A 19,138-nucleotide genomic window follows, 5' to 3' on the forward strand; every position below is an offset into this window, starting at 1 on the left:
GAGAGATTTCCTTAGGGTATGACTTCTCTCATCTGAGCCGTGATCTAATCTTTATTATAAAAAGAGTTAAAGGAGAACGGATCTCCCAAATGTCCTTATACTCAATCATTGTTTGTGGGTTTTACAAAAATAAAGCCCTAATGCTTCTGGCTTGACTGATCATGGTTTGATTCACTCTGCTGGGGTTCCTTATCTTCCCACTGGCCGTACACATGTTTGGCAGGCTGCTATCTCGCTATCCCTCCATACAACTGTACCTTTGGGTTGACCAATTGTGCATGCAGTCTCGGTAAAGAGTTGAGTAAGGGTTCGTTTACGCAAACTGACCGGCGGCGTTGGATCACTGCTGACCGGCGGTCAATTAGTAGTTGGAATTCACAGCCCAACCGTCTTTCAGGTGCCTGTAATAGATTTTCAGTATGCATGGGCTGCCACTGTTCTCGGCAGCACACTTCCTGTGTAAACAGAACCTGTGCTGCCGAGAACAATGGTAGCTCATGCATACTGAAAATCTATTAAACATCATTCAATGCTATTTTGTGATCATTTCACCTGATGATCAAAAAGCATTTTGCTCATTCATCGGATGGTCTATAGCCTGTTTAGGTTGGAAGATTCTCATGAGATGCATAATCTTGCATTGTAAATGGACCCTAACCACTGCTAGACTCCTTTTTTGTCTGTGGATTTTCCTTCCAAGAACAGAGAAACAAAATCTGCAGGTGACCGAGCTTGCCTGCTCCTTATCTCCCCACAAATTTGCCATCCTGCAACCTGGGGTGACGTGTGGCGCTCACAGGTTTTCTTTGCATGTGAGACACAAGGAGTGGCTAATTGTATGCTAATATGGGACCCCCTATACATTTACAGAACGGGGGTCTCCAGGAGTAGTAGTTGGGGAATGGAGGTATGGCTATCTCCACCATAGTTTGAGTCACAAAGATTGCCTACTCCTCGAAACTTCTATGGAGACGGACATGCATGCAACATCCCATTAGATTGGGAGCGAGGAAGAAGAGGAGCTCCTTTCTCATTATAGGTAATGGTTTCACTGCCACTTGCCACAAATGTCTCCCAATGATATTTTTACGTTTTTATTGACCTTGGAATTTCTTTAGTCTGACGGCATATTCCTAGGACCACTGGCGGACACAGACAGAAGGGCGTCTCTGTTCAAGAACAATATATATGAGCCAGTTGCAGTCCAATTCCATCTGCTTTGGAGGTGTATGTGACCCCCTTACCACCTCAGGCCCCTGGGTGGGTGCATACTTTGCACCGATGATATGTTTGCCCCGATCAGGCAAGGTTGTACAGCCTTGGACTTTTATGGATGACCAGTCCAGGAAAAAAAAAAATGGCATGTGTGGCTAATTTTTTATTTTTGTCCCTGTCGTTCAGCTTAAGCATTCCTTGTAAGGTTGTGACTAGACTCAGGATTCCTTCTTTTGGCTAGTTCATGGTTTTGTTTTGTGTGTGATGTTTTTTTTTGTTTCCCCCCCCCCCCCCCCCCCCCCACACACACACACAAAAAAAAAAAAGTCTTTTGGAGATGCTGATCACATAGTGACCTACATTTTCTGGCATGGCTACTCGGCATCTAAATCGGCAAACAATGTTGGGGAGAAAAACTTCTCCCCTAGAAATCTTATTATTCTGTATCAAGAGCAGCCTTTCCATCAATCATTGTATCACTTGGCCACAAAAATTAAAGGAATTATCCACTGATGCAGATACAACTTCATCATGTTTTTCATAGCTGTCATACATGTTTATGACCCAAAAGAACCAATGAAGGGAAAGTGGATGAAAATAAAAAAAACTTTTGCTGTAGAGGAGTTAATACTGCCATGTATTATCTGGCAGCGTTTTAGTTAAGTAGTCGCCACAGTACACCACCTCTCTCCTGCAGTATAAGCTAATCATCTGAACGGAAGAAGGATAACACTGATTATAGCCCAGTTCATCAAGGGTTTTTCAAATTTTTTTTAATGTTCTGAAAATGTTCAAAACTTGATATTGCTCAAAAAGTGTTGTTTCTCTGTCCCCCATGACGGCACCACGGAGAGAGGGGATCCGCCCACCAAGGACAGGAAACCTACAGATAAAAAGGCGATACCTCTCTCCCGCATCAGTTTGGTTTCCTGTCCTTGACGGGACCTGCAGCAGATCTTACCTCAGATCGTCGTTGGATTCCGGGGCCAGTCAGACCGGTTCAGGCAGCGGGGGTTCCCTGCCTCGGCTAGGCTGGGCCACCCGATGCGCCACCGCTGGGATCAGTAGGTCTCTAGGGTGAGCGGGGGACTGCAGCAGCAGCGCTGCGGCTCCTAGAGGAATCCTCACTGCGTGGGGGTTCCACATGGCACACACCCGCGAAAACCACGGTGAGGGGTCCCTCCATAAGGTGGTGCACGGCGCGACAATGCGCGCGTGAACAGCGCTCCAGGAAGCATCAAGCGGCATGGTGCCGCACTTCCGGGTTGGTAACGCTCATGCGCGGGTGCCGCAATGCCTGCTGGTCGAAGCAGGGCATTCTGGGCGGCGCAAAGCTTGCTGGGACAGCGCGGTGCATGCTGGGATTCGCGCATGCGCAAATCTAGCATCGGGGAGCGCGCGGGAACCGGCGCGCTGACTATTTAAATGAGTCCTGTCTCCCTGGCTAGTTGCTCTATTGGAGTACAGCCAGCGTTCCTCAGCAGCCATGAGTGACCCCGAATTGCAGGGCTCACCAGCGCAGCAAACGCAGGCACCGCAGCAGCAGCAGCAGCAGCAGCAGCAAAAAACGCCGGCAGCAGGGGCAAGCTACCTCTCATGTCCAGCGGCGTGCAACTGGAGCACGGTCTGGATCTCAGCACAGCAAAAATTCTAGTGCTACATCCGGATCGAAGGAGCACCATACTGTCGATACGGACCATCCACAGCCGGTACTGAGGGTTCTCAGGTGGTGAGTGATCTCCGTGAATGCTCCGGCTAATAGAGCCTACCTTTCTTTTGTTGTTTTAGGGAAGGAAGAGCGCAGGGAAGTCCAAACATAGGATCTGCGCCCTTTGTAAAGAAGATTTACCTGCCTCCTGGGAAAAAAGATTATGTAAATCCTGTATGGAAGAGACTCTATGTGAAGGGCTTCCAGGGTTCGCCACAGAACTCAAAACATTAATTAAAACTCAGGTGGAAGATACCTTTAAGTCTCTCCAGGAGGGTAAAAAACGTAAAAAGATTAAACAAAATATCCCTATATCTGACTCTAGTCCCTCAGATAGTGGGGAGATTAGTTCAAATTCCTCCGATTCTTCTTCATCATCCTCTTCATCATCCTCTTCTCAGAGAGGTCGTAGTTGTTTCCCATTAGAAGAAACAGACTCCCTAATTTAAAGCAGTCAGAAGTACCATGGGCCTCGCTGATTCCCACACTAAAAAATCAGTCCAAGACATCATGTTCGGTGGACTGGAGCAGAAAAAAAGAAGGGTGTTTCCCCTTAATGACAAAATACAAGCCTTAATAAATAAAGAATGGAAAAAACCTTTAAGAAAGGCCCTACTTACACCCAAAAGGAAATACCCTTTTGAAGACCCTGCATGCTCCTTTTGGGAAAAAGCACCTAAATTAGACGTGGCAATCGCTAAAGCGTCAAAAAAGTTTGCCCTACCTTTTGAAGACATGGGGGTCTTAAAGGATCCCATGGATAAAAAAGCGGATGCTTTCCTAAAAAGTTCCTGGGAAGCAGCAGGAGGGGGCCTAAAACCAGCGGTGGCCGCAGCTTGCACGTCCCGCTCCCTTATGGTGTGGCTTGACCAGCTGGAATCCCAGCTCAAATATAAAGCATCCAGAGACAGTATACTGAATACCCTACCAGTAATGAAAGGGGCAGCCGCTTTTCTGGCCGATGCGTCGGCAGACTCAATCAGGCTTTCGGCCAGGTCAGCGGTGTTCTCCAATGCAGCCAGAAGAGCCCTCTGGCTCAAATGTTGGCCCGGAGACCTCCAAACAAAGGCTAAACTTTGTAATATTCCTTGTGAGGGAGAATTTCTTTTCGGCTCTACTCTGGATGATATTTTGGAAAAGGCAGGGGACAAAAAGAAGTCCTTTCCCGTCCTGCAATACCCATCTTATAAACGTCCTTTTCGGAGTAAAAAATTCTTCCGTAGGAAGCCACCTAGACCGCAGGACAGATGGGAAGACAAAAAGAATAAGAGCAAAGGGTTTATCTTCAACAAAAGCCCCACCGATCCCAAAAAACCATCACAATGAACTTTTGCCCCAGGTGGGAGGAAGATTGTCCCTCTTCCTTTCAGCCTGGGAAAAGATAACCAGCAGTGCCTGGATTCTGGATTTGGTACAGTCGGGACTAAAATTCAAATTTCTTACGTTCCCTCAGCCATCCTTCCTGGTGACATCCCAGAGAGCTTCTCCACAGGAGCGGATAGCTCTGGAACAGGAACTCACAACATTGCTAGACAAAGGGGTTCTTCTGGAGGTCCCCCCCCGAGAAAGAGGGAGAGGGTTCTACTCTCCGATTTTTCTCAGGAAAAAGCCAGACGGATCTTTCAGGACGATTATCAATTTAAAAAATTTAAACAAACACCTGATTGTGGAACCTTTCAAAATGGAGACAATAAAGACAGCAGTCAAAATGTTGTTTCCACATTGTTTCATGGTAGTGCTCGACCTAAAGGACGCATACTACCACGTCCCCATTCACAAAGACTTCCAAAAATTCCTCAGGGTGGCAATCGAAATAGGAGGGATGGTAAAACACTACCAGTTTACAGCCCTACCATTTGGTCTCGCAATAGCCCCAAGGGTATTTACCAAATTGATAGCCGAAGTCATGGCAGACCTGAGGAAACAAAACACCCTAATCGTCCCATACCTGGACGATTTCCTGATAATGGGCAACTCTCCCCAACATTGCAAAAACCAGCTACAGTTAGTTATGGACTCTTTGGAAAGCTTGGGGTGGCTCCTGAATCTGAAGAAGTCCAAACTAATACCGAGTCAGATTCAGGAGTACCTGGGGATCACGTTGGATTCCATCTCCCAGGAATGTCGCCTACCCCAAGAAAAGATCCAAAAGGTGGTGGGGTTAGTGTCCAGGGCAAGAGATCTTCCCTCTATCACTTCGAGAGGCAATGTCTCTCCTCGGGTCCATGACGGCCTGCATTTCTGCCGTCCAATGGGCCCAGGCACATACAAGGGAGCTGCAATGGCAGACATTAGCGGAAGAAATTTTCCTGAAGGGAAATTTAGAAGGTCGGTTCACCTTCTCATTAAACACAATTCTCTCGCTAGATTGGTGGACAAAAGACAGCAACTTGGGCCGCGGTCTACCATGGGTGATTCCAGTGTCAAAGGTGGTAACCACAGATGCAAGTCCCTTCGGGTGGGGGGCTCACCTACACGATCTAGTAGTTCAGGGGACATGGTCAGACGACGTAAAAGAAGCATCCTCCAACATGAGGGAGTTACTGGCAGTAAAATTCGCTCTTACAGAATTCCAAAAACCCCTTCACTCACATCATGTAAGACTGTTTTCAGACAACAGAGTGGTAGTGGCCTACATAAACCATCAGGGGGGAACACACTCTCAACCACTGATGGAAGTCACACATTCAATCTTACAGATGGCCGAGGAAAATTTAGCATCTTTGACGGCACTTCACATAAAAGGGGTGGACAATGTCAAGGCAGACTACCTAAGTCGGGTCTGCCTAAAACAGGGGGAATGGGAACTGAACCAGTCCATATTCAATCGGATAACGGAGATGTGGGGGGTTCCGACAATAGATCTCTTCGCGAACAATCTAAATCGGAAGGTGACCCCCTTTTGTTCCATAAACCCAGCAGGGAACCCGGTGGCGCTGGATGCTTTCATGATTCCTTGGAAGCACAAGCTAGCATATGCGTTTCCCCCTATCACACTGATACCAGCCGTTCTGAGGAAAATAAGGGAGGACAGCGCCCGGGTGATATTGATTGCCCCTTACTGGCCGAAGAGAACTTGGTTTTCCTGGGCCAGAAGGATGTCCATAACAGACCCTTGGATACTCCCAGACCTGCCCAATCTCCTATTCCAGGGACCAGTAACACACCCGCAGGTAGCGAGGTTACACATGACAGCCTGGAATTTGAGAGGGGGTTACTGATAGAGAAAGGTTTTTCTCAAGGTCTAGTGTCAACCCTCTTAAAAAGTAGGAAATTAACAACTACTAGACAGTATGGTAAAATCTGGAAGAAATTCCTCTCTTCCTCAGGGGCAAAAATCTCCGAAGGAATCCCTCTCAAATTAGTGTTAGAATTTCTGCAAAATGGGCTGGAAAAAGGCCTAGCCACTAACACACTGAAGGTTCATATTGCCGCACTGGGGGCACTATTTAATTACAATCTAGCAAAGAATCGTTGGGTGTCCAGATTCATTAAGGCGGCAGAAAGATCTAGGCCTCTACCCTCACGTAGAGCCCCACAGTGGGACTTAAATCTAGTTCTTACGGCCCTCACCAAAGCACCCTTTGAGCCCTTAAAAGAACTTCCCTTAAAGATTCTATCCTTTAAGACCTCCCTTTTGGTAGCCCTCACTTCAGCCCGAAGAATTAGCGACATACAAGCCTTGTCAGCCGGGCCACCCTTCACGCTAATATTGGAGGACAGGGTGGTGTTAAAAACTGATCCAGCATACTTACCAAAAGTGGCCTCCCGGTTCCATAGGTCCCAAGAGATCTCTCTTCCCTCCTTTTGTCCTAACCCTAAAAACGAGGGGGAAAAATCACTACACACATTGGATGTTAGAAGGTGTCTCATCCATTACCTGGAGGCTACTAGGGAGTGTAGAGAGGAAGGTTCTCTCTTTGTGTGTTTTCAGGGCCCTCGGAAAGGCAAGAAGGCCTCCAAGGGTACGTTGGCAAGGTGGATCAGAGATGCCATCAACCTTGCCTATACTTCAAGTGGGATGCCAGCTCCAGGGGAAGTTAAAGCTCATTCAACTAGGGCGATGGCGGCTTCCTGGGCAGAGAAAGCCGGAGCGACAATAGACCAGATATGTAGAGCTGCTACTTGGTCTTCACCCTCAACTTTCTTTAGGCACTATCGGTTGGACTTAAATTCTTCTTCAGACCTTACCTTTGGTAGAAGGGTTCTGGAAGCGGTAGTCCCTCCCTAATGTAGACAGTCTCTGCAATTCTCTCCGTGGTGCCGTCATGGGGGACAGAGAAAATAGTAGTTACTCACCGATAACGGTGTTTCTCTGAGCCCATGATGGCACCCGTACATTCCCTCCCTCACGCGTGGGTGTGCACACATTTATAATGTTTAGTTATGTATATAATCTATAAGCACGCGGTATCTTTATTAAAGGTTTAGTAATGTAGTAACATTTGTGATCATTAACCTGATGTTCCCTTTATGCTCTGTAAACAAACTGATGCGGGAGAGAGGTACCGCCTTTTTATCTGTAGGTTTCCTGTCCTTGGTGGGCGGATCCCCTCACTCCGTGGTGCCGTCATGGGCTCAGAGAAACACCGTTATCGGTGAGTAACTACTATTTTTGTTATTGTCACGACTGTTCTAGCAGTGGTGAATGGCATGACGAGGCCCGTCCAACAAATTCGTAATAATTTATGCCACAAATGTACACCATTTTTGGCAGTGGCGCAGGGGTGGGGGTATCTTTTTTTTTTTTTTTTTTCTGCCGCCAATGGCCATTTAGATATTTATAGCGGCCTTCGGGGGCCATACAAGTTGCGCGCTAACTCCACTCACAAAGTATGTCCTGACACTCGCACTGGTGTCAGGATGTAATTTTTGTTGCACGCACCTCAGCGCTCAGTGGTGAACACTGCGTGCTTGTGCTCACAGAGCATGAAGAAATTAATGGGCCAGCAGTCATCAAAATACAGCTGCTGGCACAAGTACTGTGGCAACCAGTGATCTGCCCAGGGGCCGGATAGAAGCTCATCGAGGGCAGTAAATACCCCTGCCTTAAGGAACAGCATATTGCTAAGATATGTCATCATTTAAAGGAGTTGTGCCATGAGTGAAGGTATCTCTTGATCAATAGATCTTGGAATACAAATAAGTTTCCCATTTTGGATGTTTAAAAATAAAATGTTCCTGCGCTGAGACAATCTTATAAATGTAAATAAATTAAAAATAAAATAAAATTTAAATCCCACTGAAAGGATCTTGATTTGCTATGTGATGGAATGACTTTCTGGAGCAATTGACTATTCTTCATTGAATTAGAATCAGTCCAAAAAAAATGAAGGCTGTACAGGAATGATATTTGCCTATGAAAGAGAGTTGCATGCTATTTATTCTATTACTCCCAGTACGTTAACCAAACTTAATCGTCTTCCTCTCCCCGGGCCATGCACAACTGTTGCTATTCATTTCTTAACCAGTCAGCTATTCAGAATGTCCATAAAACTAGCAAAAAAAATTGACTTCACCTTTGGGTTGACAAATAAAATTCCCCGGTGCCTATTTAAGGACATTATAAAAAATTAACGTTTAAGCTGTACCTTCTGTTTGGCTCCTCGTTACTGTGGGACTTGTGGAACTTGTGTTTGCTGTTAGGATATGACTTATTCTACGAGTTCCTATAAAGTTTGGTTGATGTGAAGATATTTCTGAGATTTGTTTACTTTGTGTGCCAGAGAAGGAAAAGTGCGTTCTATCGGGTTGGTAGGAATGTGCTCGGGGTGGTAGGAATGTGCTCGTGCTTTCCGTGTTGGAATTTCATTAATGGACCTTGAGTGGGTTGTAAATCAAGAGCTTACTAATAAATGTTACTACTCTCTGCAGGATCGTACTATAATGCCTGAGGTTCGGGACCTTTCAGATGCTTTGACCGACCTGTCTATGGATCCCATCACTGGTGTTGGGGTAGTAGCATCAAGGAATCGGGCCCCTACAGGCTATGATGTGGTAAGTATTGGTTCAGCTTCGAGACGACTTAGAAGCCTGCTACTTTAAGTTTCTGACATGAATCCTGTTTGTTATATCTATATTTGTTGATTGTCCTTTTTTGTATTTGTGAACTCAAACATTGGGAAATAAATCTTATTGTAAATGATTGACAACTGTTCCGTGGCTCATGCATTAAGCCAAGGCTGTATCTGGACACCATGGGCTTTAGTGGAGTCTCATTATCCCCTTTTGTGGTTTGCTGTAGACTCACTGGAGGAATCGTGTTCTTACTATTTTGAAGTTTATTTTGTTTGTTGTACAAAATGCTTTAGTGCTTGATAACTTGTCTCACCTAATGACTAAGGAGCTCTTGGAACATGTGGGCCACGTGGTGTTAGTCATCAGTCGATTCAAATAGGCATTCACGGACAGACTTCATGCTAACCACATCGCTTATCCAGGTCTCAATGGTTCCCTAGTATTTCCTCCTTATAAAAAAGACACCCTTACTGCTTCCAAAGGAATAAAGTGGGTAACTAGTAGCCAGGTGCGGTTAATCAATTGCCCATGATTGTTCACCAGCAAGTGTGGTCAACTCTATAAAAGCAGAAGTTTAGGAAGTTTGCTGGTCTGGAGCTTGTGGGCTTATGTTACTAAACTGGCTAAGAGGACAGGCATCAGCAACGATCTTACAGGAGCAATTGTTGCTGCCCTTCAATCTGAGAAGAGTTATTAGGCCTTTTCCAAACAATTTAGTGGAAAACATTCCAGGCAGTTGGCAATCTTTACATGAGTGGACAACTAGGCAAATTCACCCCGAGTTAAGACCACGCAATACTCAACTACGTGACGGTACAAGTAAAAATAGACTGAACATGTATGCCTTGTTTGGAAGGGTTTCCAGGAGTAAGACTTTTGTATTAAAAAAAAAAATACATGGCGTGATGGCTAAAGTTCGCAAAATTCCTATCTAAACAAACAAGACTTCTGGAAAAATGTCCTCTTGTCAGATGGGACCAAAGTGCAGATGTTTAGCCATAACCCCCTGCGCCATCTTCTGTGAAAATCAAACACCACTAAATGTTAAGCACATTGGTGGAATGGTGATGATCTGGGCATGTTTTACAGCCACAACACCTCGGCCACCTTGGAGTCAACCAAAAACTCCACTCTAAACCAAAGTGTTTTCCTGGAGTAAATGTGAGGCCATCAATTCTAAAGCTAAAACTGTGTTATGCAATGGGACAATGCTACCCAGGAACTCTTCATCAGACTGGCCAAAACAAGAAAAGAATCAAGGGGGTTGCAATTGTCCAGTCACAGTCCAGACCGCAACACAAGCAAAATGCCATGGCGGGGATCTTGAGAGATTTGTGCTTAAACAAATACCCATAAACCTCAATGAACATAAAAGGGGTAGTCTGAAACGAAGTTTTACTTAATCCTGAATGTCTATTTATTGTAATAATTCTAATGGCTTTTCCAATATACTTCAGTTAAAAAGTCCCTACCGTTCCTTCACTTTGCTATCTAACTGCTTTTTTTTTTTTTTTTTTTTTACCTACTTCGGGTTTGACGATAAGTTTGTGAATCTAGAGTGCATGCTTTAATACTCAGAGACCTCATCAGGGGGCCGGGGCTGCCATCACTGTCCCAGCCTTTGTCGTCTCCCTGAAGCAAAGTGTCATCGGTGAAGTCCATTTCAGGGGCTGGGCTATTTCCTGCTCTACTGAGCATGCGTTGGTTGTCAGTTCTGACGAATGCTCATTACAAGCTACCTTCTCAGTATGCAATTTACTTTTCAATGCAGTGACCGTTCGCTCCCTCGCCGACTCTGATGAGAAGTGATGAAACGACAAGAGAGCGCACTGTCAGTGCGCATTGTAAGAAGAAAACCCGGCAAGCAGGAAAAGCAGAGACCAGTCCCGCCTTCGAACATATGATGTCCCTTTATGGAGCAGGTGTTCTCTGCTTTTCCTGCATACCAGCTTCTCTCCTTAATAAGTGACACATGCTTCATTTCAGGGTGGGGACAGAGGCTACCCCCGATGACATCTTTTTTGTGTATCCTAGCATGCACTGGGGATACAAAACGTCTTTAGAAAAAAAAAATGATGTCTTCAAACCCAAAGTAAGTAAAATAAAAATAAAGTAGTTGAAATAGAGAGGGAGCAGTAGGGACTTTGTCATTTAAAGTATATTTGAAAACTTATTAGCTTATTACATTAAATGGAGACACATTCAGGAATAAATTCATGTTAGTTTTGGACCATCCTTTTAAGCAATGTCTTAAAGAAGATTGGGGCAGCACTCCTAGATCGATGCGTCATACAGAAAACCCTTACTTCACGTTATTGCTGCTAAGTAGTTCAATATCATTATTTTGTACTGAATTTTTCACACCCTGCATCTACATTTTGTTCTAGTTTTTGTTAACTTATACTGTCATTATTTATCATTTGTTGTTGTATTTTCCAAATTTGTAGACTAAAGATTCAATGTGGTGGTGTGTAGGGATGGACGAACAGGTGAAAGTTCGGGTTCTGATACCTGACCTGAACTCTTTAGAAAGTTCGGGTACCAGAACAGTACCCGAATTTTCAGCAGAACCTGAGCCCCTTTAAAAAAATAATATGGTTACCCAAACTGTTAAGAAAAGAGAAAACACTTATTTATCTCTTGCGTTTTCTCTCTGGACTTACCTGAACGTCACTGGACTTCAACAGAAGGTCCATGTTCGTCTTTCAAGCCCGAACAATCATTGTCCGGTATGAACGCCGAACATTTCTTCTGTTCAGGTTCACCCATCTCTGGTCGTTCGTGTGTTTTCTCTTTTTTGTTTTTTTTTGTTTACTGTAACTTATTTTATTACCTCTTTAAATTCCTAACATTCCCCTTACAGTAATCCCCTCCTGAAGCCACGTGAACATGTTGAGTATTTGGTCAGAATTTCTTATCAGAATTTCTTATCAGTATGTGTAAGCCAAAATCAGGAGAGGAACAATCAGAGGAAAAGCATAATAGAAACACAATCACCCACTTCTGTATTTATCACCCTCTCCTGGTTTTGGCTTACAAATATTGATGTAAAATACTGACCAAATACTGAACATGGCCTAAAAGACACTTCTGCCAATCCTTTGTGCATGTAGATTCATGGACTCACATGTACTACAGGCTTTGAATATATATATATAGATAGATAGATGGTGGTCCGATTCTAACGCATCGGGTATTCTAGAATATGTATGTGGTTTATTTATGAAGTTTTCAGAATAATGCAATTTAGGGCCGGCTCCAGGTTTTTGAGGGCCCTGGGCGAGAGTCTCAGTGGGCCCCCCTCTTAAACACATACCACGATTCATGATGCACAGATACAGCAGAGAAATACAGCACGGCCAAGTAGCATATAACACAGCCCACGTAGCATATAGCACAGCCACGTAGTATATAACACAGCCACATAGTATATAGCACAGCCCACGTAGTATATTGCCCAGCCACGTAGTATATTGCCCAGCCACGTAGTGTATAATCACAGGCCACGTAGTATAAATCACAGGCCACATAGTATATATCACAGGCCACGTACTATAGAGCACAGCGATGTAGTCTATATAGCACAGCCCACATAGTATATAGCACAGAGATGTAGTATATAACACAGCCCATGCAGTATATAACACAGCCCACGTAGTATATAGCAATGTGGGCACCATATCCCTGTTAAAAAAATAAATAAATAAAAATAAAAAAGTTATATACTCACCCTCCGTCGGCCCCCCCGGATCCAGCCGAGGCGTTTACCAATGCTCCTTGCGACGCTCTGGTCCCAAGAGTGCATTGCGGTCTCACGAGATGATGACGTAGCAGTCTCGCGAGACTGCTACGTCATCATCTCGCGAGACCGCAATTCATGGACCGGTCACCGGAGCGTCGCGTGGAGCGGGAAAGGCCTTGGCTGGATCCGGGGGGGCGACGGAGGGTGAGTATATAATGATTGATTTTTTTTTTATTTTTAACATTAGATCTTTTTACTATTGATGCTGCATAGGCAACATCAATAGTAAAAAGTTGGTCACACAGGGTTAATAGCAGCTTTAACAGAGTGCGTTACACCGCGGCATAACGTGGTCCGTTAACGCTGCCATTAACCCTGTGTGAGCGCTGACTGCGGGGAGTAAGGGGCGGCCATTTTGCCGCCGGACTGTGCCCGTCGCTGATTGGTCGTGGCTGTTTTGGGATTTTCGTGACAGATTATATATATATATATATATATATATATATATATATATTTTTTTTTATTTTTTTTTATTGTACATAGTCTCCAAAGTACAAATTTACGTCATTTGTATACTTTTCTCCTGTGTATTGGTTATTTAGAATATACAGAGGAATCTGATCTCTGACACGAGTGTGTAGTTGTCCAGAACGACTGTGATACACTCTGGTGGCTTTTACAACATTGCCCTGTAACTAATTCCTCCTCTTTAGATCTCGCTTGTCTTTATATAGACCTGCCTTTACTGCTGTGCTATTTTTATGTCCTCCTAATAAAGTTGACTACTCGATATACACATGTGCGAGCTCCGTGAGGCACATTTCTCCACTGATTCATTAGACCTCGAAAAAAATAAATAAATTAAATGAATAGGAATTTGTCTTGACTGCAAAATATTAACAGATGTTCATGGTCCTGACATTTGCCAAGTTGTGTAGAAGTTGCTTGTTTGTGAATTGAACTTGAAATGTCAGCGTTTCCAAATTAAAACGGGGGAGGAGGGGATCTTACAACTTGGTGGAATCAGATTTCTGAAGAGAAATATTGAAGGACTGACACAAATGTAAAGGAACTGTATTGGGAAGCCTTATCTCGTGTGTGTGTGTGTGTGTTGTGGATCTGTTGAGTCTCCAATACAGAACAGAAATGGAGATCCAAAACTCAGGGATATTTAGTTTTGAGTGTATGTATGTGTGTGCTCAAAAAAAATAAAGGGAACACTGAAACCGAATCTAATTCCAAGTAAATCAACCTTCTGTGAAATCAAACTGTCCACTTAGGAAGCAACACTGATTGACAATCAATTTCACATGCTGTTGTGCAAATGGAATAGACAGTAGATGGAAATTATTGCCAATTATCAAGACACATTCAATAAAGGAGTGGTTCTGCAGGTGGGGACCACAGACCACATCTCAGTACCAATGCTTTCTGGCTGATGTTTTGGTCACTTTTGAATGTTGCTTGTGCTTTCACACTCGTGGTAGCATGAGACGGACCCTACAACCCACACAAGTGGCTCAGGTAGTGCAGCTCATCCAGGATGGCACATCAATGCGAGCTGGTGCTTCCTAAGTAGACAGCTTGATTTCACAGAAGTTTGATTTACTTGAAGTTATATTCTGTTGTTTAAGTGTTCCCTTTATTTTTTTGAGCAGTTTATATCTCCCCTCAGCCCTCTGGTATCTATATTGTATATATTTATATGTTCTAACTAGATAAAGAGAGAATATTTAAGTGGTTTTTTGTTGTTGTTTTTTTGTTATTGTTTACACGTATAAGGGAGTCCATAGGTTGCTTGCTTTTGGTTATTGATTGAGGCTTACGTGGTGGGTCATACTGTATATAGGGGATGTCGGGATGCTTAATTCTGCTCAATATTAATTCATAGAATTTTTAATATTATCTTATTAATATGGAGCAGAATTAATTTCAGGCTATTGGTTCGGCCTCCACAATAGTCATGGTCTGTCCTGTAGCCCCTTAGGAAAATTAATCTCCCACCCCTGCTCTATTTTGTATAGCGCTATAATTAAGGGAAAACTGTGCGTGGCGCAATTGCTATCTCTGTTATTTTCCGTGTACGGATGTGCCCCAGAGCACCTGTGTGTTACTCACATGACCTAATACATAGAAATAAGCGGGCACCACCTCAAATTATTTTGGGATCACCTACTGCATATAGACCAGACCCCCAAAAAATCAGGGATCACCAGAAAAATGAATACATGAACAAATCTTTATTGTTGAACAACATACAATTTAAAAACACTTAAAATAGTGTTAAACTAGGTGACATACTTATCTTGAATGAGACACATTCAGTGTCGATACGCGTGGGTCCATGGACCCGTTCAGCCTGACTGTCTGCACAGTCAGGGGGCGACTAGGAGATTTGGATTAGGATTGAGTATCTTGCTCTTTATCCCTATGCTGTTTTTTCTTAATCTGTGCAATGCCACATGATGATCAATCTGGTAAATATTGTATTAGGAGATTATTATTAAGGGTTTCTGTGGCTATAGGACAGCATATAGGTGTAGCAAATAGGCTATATCTCTTTGCATATCAAGTTGTATACTCATATGCTATTCACTTTAGGGATATTGCTGGATGCTCTGACCGTCTTATATCATCAGGTTAATGGGCCAGATAGTATTATACTTTATATTTTGGATTGTGTTGTTTTTGGTCTATCTAATGAACTATTTTAAGTGTTTTTAAATTGCATGTTGTTCAACAATAAAGATTTGTTGATGTAATTTTTCTGGTGATCCCTGATTTTTGCATATACTTTTTTCCAGGACGTCCCTCTTGACAGCACCACCAGGAGGTTGTCCTTCGTATCCTTGATAGGGACAGGAACACAGAAGAGGTTAAATAGCCCCTCCCCACCTCCACCCTTCAGTGTTTTTCCTGTCCCTATCGGGGACAGACGCAGAGGATTTAAAAATCTTTGGCTCGGTAAGCCGCACCTAACAACCGGTCAAGCAGGGCTCCCGGGGCGGCTTCATCCCTCTCCAGAGGGCTCTGAGCAGCGGAGGCTTGCTTCTACAGCAGACTCCACAGAACGCGCTGACACCGAGGGAGTTCCCTCAGCGCGGGTTGAGCTGTGTACTCCCATCTACGGCGCATCCCTCTCCATGGGGCTCTGCGCCGACAGCTGTATACCTGGCCACATGCCGGCTGTGATCTGACTCCAGGCGCGCCGCATCATCAGGAACGCCGGCATTGACTTCTAGTGACTACTTCCGAGGGCAGGGTTCCGGCCGGGCCTCGTTGCTGCCGGTGGGGACGCCGAAGAGCGTGGCCTTGTGGGGCTGCTGTAGTGGGCCTTGGGGGGATTCTCGTCCACGAATCAGCGTGACTTCCACCAGGTACATGCGCAGGCCCGCCGGAGGTCATCAGGAGGATCGCCAGCAGCTGAGCTCAGAGAAGGAGGACGGGTCAGATGGTTTGAAGCCAGGTGAGGCAGACTATTTAAACATGAACACCTGACAGCACACTTGACCTAGGAAACATGGAAGGTGCTAATCGTCCAGACAACCAGTCCTCAGAGCTCGCCCCAGAACTTGAGAGTTGTACATAGTGGGGTTTTCATAGCGTTAGTCACACACAAGCTATAGGGCCTTCTTATATCTCTATATTGCAGGATAAAGAAGCGCCCAAGCGTCCAGCAGCAGTTACTAGACGCAAGACAAATAGATGTCCACTATGCTCTAACAGACTGCCAGAAGGACACTCTAAGAAATTGTGTGACGGCTGTATGTCGGGACTGCTTAAAGAGGAGCAGACCTCCTTTCTAGATAGTTTTAATGCTATGATCAGAGAGGAAGTACAGTCCACGGTATCAACCCTGATGCCGGATGAATCTCCCCGTCCTAAAAAACCCAGGTGGGAGCAAGATCTTAGCTCAGAAGAGGGTGAGCTCTCAACTTACTCTATATCTGATTCCGTGGATAGCGAATGTTCCTCAGCCATGCTCCCAGAAGAGAGAAAGAGGTATCTGTTCTCTTCTGAAAACACGGATATTCTCCTGCAGGCTGTCAGAAACACCATGAAGGTGGAAGAAGCCACAAAACCCCTGACGGTCCAAGATGAGATGTTTGGCGGGCTTAGAGCTCGCAGAAACAGGGTGTTCCCAGTGAATCACCATATAACAGAAATTATCCTGGAAGAATGGGAGGTTGTCGGGAAGAAGCTAATAGTCCCAAAAGATTTTGCATACCGCCTCCCTTTTGATCCAGACGAGTTTAAAGTATGGGAATCTGTGCCTAAAGTGGATATACCAGTGGCCAAGGTCTGAAAAAAGACCGCCATACCGTTTGAAGATTCCTCTGGTCTCAAAGACCCTATGGACAAAAGATCAGAAAATCTCCTTAAGAAGGCCTGGGAAGCATCATCAGCTATCATGAAGGCTAATATCGCGGCTACCTCAGTGGCCAGGTCAATGGCTCTGTGGGTAGAAAAATTAGAAGACCAAATTAACAATAAAACTCCTAGAGAGGAAATCCTAAAGTCTTTACCATTATTGAAGATGGCGACGGATTTTATGGCTGGTGCTTCGGCGGAATCGGTTCGGTTCGCAGCAAGGAACAACGCCTTGTCCAACGCAGCAAGAAGAGCTCTGTGGCTCAGGTCATGGTCTGGCAATACGCAATCAAAGAACAAACTATGTTCAATACCCTTCTCCGGTCTTCATGTATTCAGTCCAGTATTGGACGAATTGCTTGAAAAAGCAGCAGACAAGAAGAAAGGCTTTCCGGAGGAGAAGCCGAAAAATATACCATCCTTTCGTAGGCCTCGTTCCCATCCCAGACTGGATTATAGAGGGAAGGGGAAAGGTGGAAGATGTAGCTACCCGAAAAGGGGTAGAGGTAGGGGTACCTTTCAGGATCAGAAGCCAAGAGCCAACAGACAATGATGCCAACTTAGTGGGTGGAGGACTCCAGTACTTCTTACAGGGCTGGCAAGAGACCACTCAGAATTCATGGATCTTAAGTACAATAGAGCAGGGGTACAGAATAGAATTCAGCCAGTTACCCCCCCCCAGAAGATTTTGTCTGACTCAGACCCAGTCCTTGACAGTTCACCAAAGACTTCTAAAGGATATTCAGGAACTTACCCAAATAAAAGCCATTATTCCGGTACCCCACTCGCAGAGGTTCAAGGGACACTATTCAAGCCTGTTCTCCATAAAGAAACCAGGTGGAGAATATCGTACGATCATAAATCTGAAACCACTAAATCAGTGGGTAACTTACAAACAGTTCAAGATGGAGTCCCTCAAATCCGTAATACCTCTAATCCAGAAAGGCTCGGTAATGAGCACATTAGACCTAAAAAGTGCTTACTACTAGGTTCCCATCTACGCCTCACACCAACAATATCTCAGATTTGCTATAAAAGACAGAGATCACATTCTACACTTTCAGTTCAGGTGCCTGCCATTCGGCCTCTTGTCTGCTCCCAGAATCTTCACCAAACTCATGGCAGAGGTGATGGCCTTTTTGAGAGAAAGAGATCCTGATCTTCCCTTATCTTGATGACATCCTGCTTATAGCAGACTCCCCTCAACAGATGGAGAAGAATTTAACAACGACGGTGTCAGTTCTAAAAAGTCTAGGATGGCTAATAAAATCTAAAAAAAATCAAACTTCAAACCAGAGACAAAGTCGTTTCTTGGAGTGATCCTAGACTCAACTCGGGAACATACGTACCCTCCCGCAACACAAGCAAGAATCATTCAAAAAAGAGATTCAAATATTGCAAAAACAGACCTCCATAAGGAAGGCCATGCGGGTGCTGGGTTTAATGACATCATGCATTTCCAGCGTTCAATGGCGTCAGTATCACTCAAGACCCTTGCAGCAGGAAGTCCGTTCACTTTGGGACGGCAGAGAAACATCTCTGGACAACAAAGTGCGCCTATCCAGAGACGCAAAAAGATCACGGTCATGATGGACCATAACAACAAACCTCGAGCAAGAAAGACCTTGGAGAACATCTCCGTGCGTGAACATCACTATGGATGCAAGCCTCAGGGGCTGGGGAGCCCACATGGGGGAAGACTACTCCCAAGGAACTTGGCCCGAGTCAATATAAAGCAAATCTTCAAATTGCAGAGAGCTCATAGCAGTCTGGGAAGCTTTAAAGACATATCAGGAAGAGTTAAAGGACCAACACGTCCGTATCTTAGACAATTCAACAACAGTAGCCTTCCTACTTCACCAAGGAGGTCCAAAGCATCGCCATTTACAGGACCTGTCAGACACAATATTCTCCTGGGCAGAACTCGCAGTAAAATCAATAACAGCAGTTCACCTAAAAGGCACCGAAAACCAGGTAGCCAACTTTCTGAGCAGATAAGTTTTATGCCCCATAGAATGGTCCTTAAATCAGGAAATCTTTCTCCAGTTAACCCAACGTTGGGGTTTCCCTGAAGTGGATCTATT

The 19,138-nt window shown here is 44.6% G+C and overlaps 1 protein-coding gene across 9 annotated transcripts in view; it reads left to right on the forward strand.

The window, feature by feature from the left end:
• The window catches only part of MVB12B (multivesicular body subunit 12B), a 165,910-nt gene that overhangs the window by 46,043 nt on the left and 100,729 nt on the right, over nt 1-19,138 (forward strand). For all 9 annotated transcript variants that reach the window (XM_077283634.1, XM_077283633.1, XM_077283631.1 and 6 more), the window contains one exon: nt 8,798-8,920. In XM_077283634.1, the coding sequence (XP_077139749.1) occupies nt 8,810-8,920 (111 nt within the window). In that variant the 5' untranslated portion in view covers nt 8,798-8,809. The remainder of the gene's footprint in view (nt 1-8,797; nt 8,921-19,138) is intronic.

Source organism: Ranitomeya variabilis, chromosome 2, assembly GCF_051348905.1.
Source record: "Ranitomeya variabilis isolate aRanVar5 chromosome 2, aRanVar5.hap1, whole genome shotgun sequence".
Taxonomy (NCBI): domain Eukaryota; kingdom Metazoa; phylum Chordata; class Amphibia; order Anura; family Dendrobatidae; genus Ranitomeya; species Ranitomeya variabilis.